Below are 9531 nucleotides of genomic sequence, written 5' to 3' on the forward strand. Positions count from 1 at the left end.
GGAACTAAAGATTTATAACTTACTCCCTGAGCATGTTTTATTTTTAAAAATAGCAATACTTTTCCTATTTAGAGACTACAATACAGATATAGATAATTTTATCTTTAAAATTTTTTAAAATTATTAAAATATCCCTATTTAAATGATATTTTTTCTTCTTTAATAAAGGGTCTGCACATATAGTCCCTGCTTGGGGATTGCAAATAGAATTTCTCTTATAAAAATGAGGTATGTTTCTCATCGTTCTCATTTTTCATTTTTATTTATAAAAAGGAAAAATTTAATTGCAAGCATAATTGCGTAGTAATATATAGACTAATCTAATATGATTGGTCAAAAAATAGATTTTATTAAAAATAATATTAATTTAAATTTTAATATAAATAAATCAGTATTGATATGTAAGTTAGTACTAGACTTTACTTAAATGAGTTACAGGCATAGTTTTTCACTCGTCAAAATAACGCTATCAATATATTTGCATTCCTTTTTCTTCTTTGGAACTAAAGAAAAACATCTAACCTGAGTTTTTTTTTGGCTGCTTGCGCCTCCACTCCCACAACCCGCAACTCAGCCTCTCCCGCATGAAACATATTTCAAAAACTTACTCAAAGTAAATTCAAACATCCCCAATATGATATCATATTGTAATTTTTGGCATCACATTTTGCCAAAGTAAAGGCCAGGAAACATAAATGGGATAAAACTAACGACAATTTCTTTTGAATTTGTCAGCCACCAAATCCCAAATGCACACGACAAAACAAAGAATAAGCTTTCAATTCCCCCCCAGAATTACAGAAAAATAGAAATTCTTCTGTTTTTATGTATCGCCTGCAGACAGATCCTAAACATCATGGCTGTGATGCTTCAGCCATGCCTCTCTGTGTTCCTTTTCTTTGCTTTTCTCTATTCTTCCATTCCTCTCTCCCATTGCCAATTCGGTCCTCCCCAAAATCTCGAGACTTTCTATCCTTCTTCTGAAGCTCCTTCTCCTGCACCTGCACCAAGTTATTCCTCCGATCCTCCATTCACTTCTTCACCAGAGCCACGACTATAGCCATCTCCTCTTCCAATTTCACCTCAATCGGTACCCCCACCACCATCTTCGTCAAGCAGGAGTAAGATTGTAAAGGCAGTAGCCGCCACCGCAGCCAGCACTCTGGTTCTTTCCGGGTTACTCTTCTTTCTGATCAATAGGTGTGCTGCTACAAAACGCAGAAGAGAGAATAGGAGTACTGCTTTAAATAAAGTTCCGCCTGCTGTGCCACACAATGAGCCTACGCGGTTTGATGGGGGTTTTAAGGGGTTCGTCGTTGATGAAAACGGCTTGGATGTGGTTTATTGGAGCAAACTTGAAGGAAAAACTCCACCAAGAGTTTTCGTAAAGAGGTATTACACAATCTAGGAAATGAAGGAGGGACGGAGGTTAAGGAAGAAGTCTGAACCTATACAAGAAGTTCCTCTTCTCCGAGGAAAGTCTTCGACTTCCCACGTTAAAGTTGTACCAGAAGTGGATGATCCGAACCCAATTAGTATTCCTGCAGGTATGGTCATCATCAAGGATGTTAAGAAGCCATGCAGAACCATCAATTCAACCATTAACTCGTCCTCTGCCTCCACGGCCATGCCCACGTCCAAAACAGTCCCCTGTTTTAGACACCAGAAACGGAGCCCTTTTCCTCCAAACTCTAAGCTTTTCCTTGCCACCATTAGGGCCTCGACGCCACCTCTTGCAGCCACTGAAGTCGCCGGAGAACAAGCCACCATAGCCTGGTCGACGTTCAGAACCGCCGTCACCCCGTGCCGATCGTGTTTCTCCAGTCGCCGACCACCCAAGACCGCCACCAAGCCCTGGTTCCTTCGCTTGCTGACTCTTCCTCTCGGTTTCTTGTTGTTTAGCCGCTTGCCATAGTTGATCCACCCATTGCCCAGCGGTGCAATAGTGCACTATCATGTGCAATTAAAAACAAAACGATAGATTAGAAACGGAAAAAATAAGAACATTTGTACATATTTATCTTAAATTTTGGTCGTTCAAAACCTGACTAATAGCTTCACCAATCTCCGGAGTCCGGACTAATAATTTACCTTCAGTGCCTGAAAGGTTATATCCATGTCTGCTTGACTTTGAAGCAATTCAACCAAAGAATCATCAGACTGACTCACGGGAGCGAATCCAAACCAAAGAGAAAATCAAACTCAGAAGGATAAAACTGAAATATAAATGCAACAATTAGTAGAAAGAAAGGGAAAAAACGTGGTCAGGATCTTCGAGGTGCTCCTTAATTTCCTGAATTTTGTTTTTTAGAAGTAAAAGTAATTCATTAGTGTGAATTATAAGTAAACATGGAAGAAAAGTTGTACCCAGAACTTGTTAATAGTGATCATCCTATACATTCTGAAAGCTGTCAATGATCGGCAGGAGATCTAGTCATACGGTGGTTCATGCGGACTTTTGTAATAAGCTGTCAATGAAAACAATGAGAGTTACAAAATTTAGAAAGAGAATTAATTTGACTACTCGGAGAAAATAGTAGGAAAGTGTATATATATATATATATATATTTGTATGGAAAAGAAATGAGAGTGATATTGGATCTATTATATATTAAAAACATAAATTCTATCCCAAAAAAAAAAAAAAAAAACATTTGATTATATATAATGGATACAAAATAAAGAGTTAACGTATAGTTAGTCATGATCAGCGAAACAATTCCCAATGCTCACATCAACGTACACATTATACATTAAGCCGAATCATATTTCATTTACTTTTACTTTTATTAGTGTTTAAGAAAATTTGATTTTATAACTTCAATTAAAAGGTTTGAGGTTGCATGGGCTCTCACCTGGCCATTCATTTCCTTGAATGTGATCACCATTAATAAATATTTCACGGACGCGAGCCACCTTGAGCCATTCTTTTCCTTTTTTACTTTTCAAATCTTTCAACAGCACCGGACAGTCTCCCATCCGTAAATAATGAAGGGATGAAGGGAAGCCGTCTTCTGGCAAGTACTCGAGTTTTGGACAATCCCAAATTACCAATTGTACCAGGGAGGTGAGGTGTCGAAACCCCTCATTGTCCAATGATTTCAATTTTGCAAATGAAAGGATCTTAAGATTGGTCAGAGTGGTAGGCAGCAACAACTCTCCGGGAAAGGATTCCACATTTTCTGATTCACCTCCAATATCCAACCATTCAAGAGAGGGTAGTATTTGCAAACCCCATCCCTTCCAGTTTGCAATGAGTTTCTTACACCTGTAGATCACAATTTGCTTCAAATTGGAAGGTAGTCCCCCTTCTGGAAACGACTCAACCTCTGGACAATTTATTAACTCCAAATAACGAAGAGATGGAAGGAATAGATGCATCTTACCGGGAATTGACCTCAAGCTCTCACAATTGTTGAGGATAAAGAATGCGAGCTTAGGGGCACGCAATCCTTCTAGAGATTGCAAATTATCACATCCGATTATTTTCATATGGGTAAGGATTGGGAAATCTATCAAAAGCAAGGCATAACAATATTTGCAATCAATTAATTTCAATTTAGACAATGAAGGAAGCTCTAGTATCCAATCTGGAAATTCTTTCCCACCATAGTATTTGATGGTGAGACTTTTCAAGTTTTCATGAGGCCGCAAATTTTGAAGTACATCTCTTTGACTTTCTAAAATACCAAGTGCTTTTTGAGGATTCCATTCTAACACCAACTCCTCGAGGTAACTTTTATCCTTCAAGTTTGCATCCAAAGCATCCTTGACTGATCTAACATTTTGGAGCTTTTGAATTAAAAGCTTCCCCCGAAGATGTATTAGTTTTCCCAATTCTCCAATACTAGACCCACTGTCATCTTTGCTAATGACGAATTTTGTCAACGTCTGGAGACATTTTAACCTTCCCATTTTTTTCGGCATCTCCTTTAATTGGTTAATTTGATCAAATTCAAGATGACGTAAATTAATGAGTTTCCACATATCTCTTGGCAATCTATCCAAATTTCTACAATATGATAACTTCAATGTTTGCAAATTGCACAATATACATATGGAATTGGGCAACCTGTTAATATCCGTAAAAGAAAAATCCAAATAACGTAGATGTTTCATTTGGCTAATTGAATCAAGCAACTTAGTTACCCTTCCCCCGGATAGAGAAAGAACTTTTAAGCACCATGCCCTTGGCATTTTGGTTTTACTCCCTGCTTGGCAATCTAATGCTAGGAAAGTGCGCAATTGCTTGGCATTGTAAAGATCCTCTTTAATGTTCTTAAAGTTATCCAAACTTCCACCAAAATACGATAAATAGCGAGTCATCTTCCCAATTTCTTTTGAATTATCACCCCCCAACCGCGTAAAGCCAAATTGCCCAGTCACGAAATTTGCCAAGTCATTAACAAGGTCATGCATTACAAAACCTGAGTTAGTTTCCAGTGATTGTTGAAATAATGATCTTGATACAAGATTATCGAAGTAATGATTGCCAACTTCTTCCATTGTAATTTCTATTTTGGATTGTTGCATTAAGAAACCCTCTGCCATCCATAATAAAACTAATTGATCTTTTTTAAAAATATAATCTTTTGGGAATATCGAACAATAAGCAAAGCATCTTTTTAAATATGAGGGGAGATACTTGTAACTTAACCTCAAAGCCGGAAGAATGTTTGTCCCCTCCATGGAAAGATCCCATAAATTGCTCATCAATATATTAGTCCATCTCTCGACACTTGATTCAGACCACAAGAGATCGCCAATGGCTTTGATTGCTAAAGGTAGACCTTTGCACTTTTTCACAATTTTTGTACCTATTTCTTTTATCTCTGGATTTGCGTTGGAGCTACCATCACGAAATGCATGTTTTTCAAAAAGTGACCAACAATCATCCTTAGGTAATAGTTTTAGATGATGAGTTGCAATTGCCTTCATGGCCAATGCAACGCTTTCATTCCTTGTGGTGACTAGGATCTTACTTCCTCGAGTCCCATAGTGCAAGAGTTGGCTTAGGAACTCCTGATGAATGGGTTTCTCACTCCAAACATCATCCAAAACAAGGAGAAATTTCTTCCCATTCAAATTCTTCTTTAGTGTAACTTGAAGCTGCTCAGGATTCTCAAATTTAGGACAAGGTAACGAAGTTGCTGCTTCTATAATAGATTTCTCTACATTGGGCATAACAAATTCTTCTGAAACACAAAACCATATTTTAAGGTCGAAATGTTGTTGAACCCTACTTTCATTGTATACCAGTTTCGCAAGGGTAGTCTTGCCGATTCCCCCCATGCCAACGATGGCAATCACGCACATTTCATTTCCCCCCGCATCAGATGAAAGCAATAAGTCAATTACTTTTTTCTTATCCTCATCCCTACCAAAAGTGTCGGACTCTACTACATAAGAAGTGGTCAACCTTTCAGGATATTGTTTTCCCCCAACTCCTAATTGTAGACCCATTAAATCTTTTTGTGTTGTTAGATCTTGTAGTGTAACAAGTACCTCTTGAATCTTTGGCTCTACCCGATAGACAAAAGGATCAAGGTAAGTACTAGAGATGAGGTTTTGTACCTTTCCTGCAACGGGTTTAAAATCAGCACGCAACTGGCGTCGGAGGGTTACGGTAGCAATCTCATCCAATATGTCTTCTGCAGTATAGGCAACATCTTTTAGGTCATCAATCCACATTTTCACATCAGGGTTCATAACTTCCTTTTCTTCCGCGTCTTCGAGCACCATATTCATTGACCGCAATGATCTCTCCATCTTCTTTAAGAGTTCTTCGGTTGATTTTTGTCTACGAATGAAATCAACGATACCTGGAGAAGCCATTTTATTAAATACCACTCCAAGGAAGGCAGAGAGAAATGCCAAACCCACATCAGCCATGTTTTTCTTCTTCAGAATGAAAGAAATCAAGGGAGATGAAGGAACTTTTTTTGCAAACAGCAAAGCAAGCTCAGGTAAATAGGAGAAATGTCAGTGGCACATGCTCTGGTCATGGGTCATTGACTGATTGGTCATTGATTGAATTTCTGAGAAAGTTCGTGTGAGAAAATGGTGAATAAGAAAATGATAGTGGGAAATTAGAAAGTCTTACTATAATAAAAAATGATAGGAAAATGGCTGACGCGGTTTCATAATTTCATTAGGTAGTCTGTCATAGTCATATTGTCAAAGACATCTCATAACCCACAATAACAGAGATCCCCGGTGAGAAAGGACGTCAATGCTACTGGAACGAGTGTTCTAACAGATGCTTTCATCCTATCCCTACAATTACAATTTTTCTTTTTAAATATTTTTCTAATATTTTTTTAATATTTTTTTAAAAATATAGAAATCTAATAATATTCACTTACTTAACTACTATTTAAATAAAATAAAAAAAGGTAAAGTGGATACAAATCATCAATCCAATTCATCAATTCAAAAAGCATTTCTCTCTAAGAAAATCATCTTTTCACTACTTCATTACATTAACCTTTTCACATCTGGCAGCCCTCAGAGAAAACATTTACCATTATTTCTGTGTCTCATTTTATCTCAATTTCCTCTTTCTGTTAAGATGGTAAATAAGATGTCTTTCTTCTTTAATTTGGAACTAATTACAAAAAAAAAAAAAAATGGCTATATATATGAATACAAATTAATAGCTACACAGCCTATACTTTATCCAGACATGGAGTATAGCTACACAGTCTCGTTTGTTTTCGCATATGAGTTGAGATTAAAGTTAAAAGTTAAATAAAATATTGTTATAATATATTTTATTAATATTATTTTTATTTCCAGATTTAAAAAAATTGAATTGTTTATTTTATTTTATGTGAAGATTTGAAAAAAAATATAATGATAAAATGAAATAAAATAAGATTAGTTAATAAGAAAGGTGAAAATAAACTATGAAGTTTATAAGAGTTGATAAAAGTTGAACAAGCAATCTCTAAGGGCACTCATAATTCAAGACCAATTACTCATCAACATTATTGCCAATCTCTGTAACAACCCGAAGCCAATATCTCTTTTTTTTTTTTTTTTGCGCCTGGAATTATCTTCTTTTCTTGCTCTTTTACTTTTGTTTTGTTATTCTTTTCTTGTAATTGAATTAAGATGAAAGAGTTGAAAGTTGAATAAGTATTATTTTTAATATTATTTGAAATTTAAAATTTAAAAATTTAAAAAAATTATAATAAATATATGAGACGAGAAAAGATGAATTGAGATAATTTTTTAATCCAAATAAAACCTTATTGATTGGTGGTCGATTTACCACCAAAAGAAAGCAAGGGAATTTTTGTGGACATCACCTTTGAAAATGAGAGAGATGGCAATACAGAAAAATACATTTGACCACCATTCACAATTTAATGCATGCATGGGCCCCTTATTAAATATCATGTGTGGTAGATATTGTCGAACAATAGTCAAGAAAGTTTAATTAGCCATGTGGTCCTAAGAGGTGGGCTACAGTTCACGCTCATGAAATAATGCACATCCAATCAACTTCATAGTGAAGATGACTTTCGAATAAATAAATAAATAGATAAAATTGACACATTTTTAAATATTCTTTTTCAGTATTTATAGAGTGGAGAAAATAATCTTTTATTTTTCTGTTTTTTATAATTTTACTTCCACTCCCACCTTGGGAATGTTTTCTTCTTTAGAAAGAAAAAAATCAAAAGAAAAAAAAGGAATGAAGGTTAATAATGTAAGAAGCAGAGAAAAACTAAAGATTAGGCAATGTTTGTTATGAAGCATTGATGAATGATGAAGTTTGTTACTCAAAAATTCACGTCATGACAAATCAAAAACATGGATGAGAAATTTCATTTTCCTGCTTTTCTACTTTTGTTTTGTTCTTTCTTTTTCCTTTTAGCTTTTCCCTCCTTAGAAAATGAAAAGAGAGAATGCCTTTTGCCTTTTGCCCCATAAATTTGTAAAAATAAAAAAAAAAAACTAAATAAATCTACCACATTAAACTAAATAAACTAGCTTGAATTTTGCATAGAGATATATGTATATCTCGAAGTTTATAAAGATATAAAGTGGAATTATTAGCTAAATATGTGTTTGCATTATTTACCAATCATTTTTTTGCGGTAGAATAACATCACCATAAAATAATGAAAAATGTAGGAAATGAGTTTTTACCGTGACTTTTTTATTTTTGTGGTCGAGAGTTTTGCACTCGACCATCCTTAGTACATTGTTTTTTTCAGCGAGAATATTTCAAGCATAAAAACAATTGCCCGAAAACATCTTTTTTGCAGCGATTTATTTGTCAACGGAAGTTTTCCCCCAAACAGTTAGAATTGGATTTTTTGCGACTATTTTGTAGGTGTTAAAAATAAATGTATAACACCTTAGCAAGATTATAACGCGCTATTAAATTTCCTCATGAATTTGCACTCTTAAAATTACATCAAACGAAAGTAATGTGTCATGATTTTTCCTATGCTTTTGTTTTTGAAAAATAAAAGTAATTAAGTGAACATGAAATAGACCCTATTTAGGAAAGGTTGTACGAAGCGGTAAAAACATAGAAGGCAGAGTAAAAATTAAATCATTTTTAAAATTATAACTATTTAAAAAAAATGCATAACACCATTATGAAGAAGTAGCTACATGGAAAAACAAGTATTATCTTAACTAAATAACAAAATCTAATGTCAAAATTGAGATAAGTAAGCCTGACTTTTTTATGACGGAGGAATACCTTTTACGAATGAGGGAAGAGCTTTGGGGGTTATATAAATCACAAAGCCATGGACCTTGCAAAAATCATATATTATAAGAAACTAATCCATACAATAATTATTTCCAACTATCTTTCTTAATTGAAAAGTATAAAACTAATGTTCAAAGTGAGGGAGTCCATCATTGTAACACCCCTTCCTGTAGGTCATGAAAATATTTTTTTCTTTTTTTTTAAGAAGAGTTAGTGTCACATGTCCAAGAGTGACCCCTTGCTAATTTTATTAATAACTCATCACTTATGGTGAAGGAAAACCGTGGAACAAATAAGCGTAAAATCATCTTAGGCATCAGAACCAAACACAAAAACAAGACAAAACACACAAAGAAAACTAAACTAAACATGCCAAAACAAGATAAATAAATAAAAAACAATCTAAACATGCCTAGGAAACATACAGAGCCAACACCACCATTAAACTCTAACATGAGGTAGTCCAATCTTATCCAATCAAAGGATTCCCTTCAAAATACGTGGCAAAGAAACAAATTCAACAAAAATTTTGTTGAGGCCTTCCTCTCCCAGACAAGTGAGGAAATCTACTGCATTGTTCCCTTCTCGAAATTGATGCTCAATAGTGAAGTTCACATCCCTTAGAAGTAGTAAAAGATCCTCTCAAAAATCCCATAAGTACCAAGCCATGAACTTACGACTAGCCAACCAGTTAACGACCAACAGAACATAATAGTCTTTGATAACATAAAGATAAACATAATGTAAAGGCATAAACTAGTACTATGTGGTGATCACTTATTCAAATATTATAA

At 34.8% G+C, this 9531-nt stretch overlaps 1 protein-coding gene across 5 annotated transcripts; it reads right to left on the reverse strand.

Moving 5' to 3' along the window:
• Positions 1–614: 614 nt before the first annotated feature.
• Positions 615–6012, reverse strand: LOC122295063 (putative disease resistance RPP13-like protein 1). 5 transcript variants are annotated; one of them, XM_043104089.1, is made up of 4 exons: positions 2856–6012; positions 2368–2468; positions 2092–2160; positions 615–1950 (listed from the first exon to the last, which is right to left on the reverse strand). In XM_043104089.1, the coding sequence occupies exons 1-2, from the start codon at positions 5890–5892 to the stop codon at positions 2431–2433; spliced, it is 3075 nt and encodes a 1024-aa protein (XP_042960023.1). In that variant the 5' UTR covers positions 5893–6012; the 3' UTR covers positions 615–1950; positions 2092–2160; positions 2368–2430. The 5 variants fall into 5 exon arrangements, with proteins under 5 accessions (XP_042960023.1, XP_042960024.1, XP_042960022.1 ...); XM_043104090.1 differs by having other exon boundaries at positions 2045–2160; XM_043104088.1 differs by having other exon boundaries at positions 2092–2216.
• Between the last annotated feature and the right edge of the window lie 3519 nt (positions 6013–9531).

The sequence above is a fragment of the Carya illinoinensis genome, chromosome 14 (assembly GCF_018687715.1).
Source record: "Carya illinoinensis cultivar Pawnee chromosome 14, C.illinoinensisPawnee_v1, whole genome shotgun sequence".
Taxonomy (NCBI): domain Eukaryota; kingdom Viridiplantae; phylum Streptophyta; class Magnoliopsida; order Fagales; family Juglandaceae; genus Carya; species Carya illinoinensis.

Excerpts from the sequence above, each read along its gene's own strand:
- LOC122295063 (XM_043104089.1), bottom strand. The coding sequence starts at position 5,892 with ATGGCTGATGTGGGTTTGGCATTTCTCTCTGCCTTCCTTGGAGTGGTA. Across the intron at positions 2,469-2,855 it reads TCAAGGAAATGAATGGCCAG|CTTATTACAAAAGTCCGCAT; the intron begins GTGAGAGCCCAT and ends TTTCATTGACAG.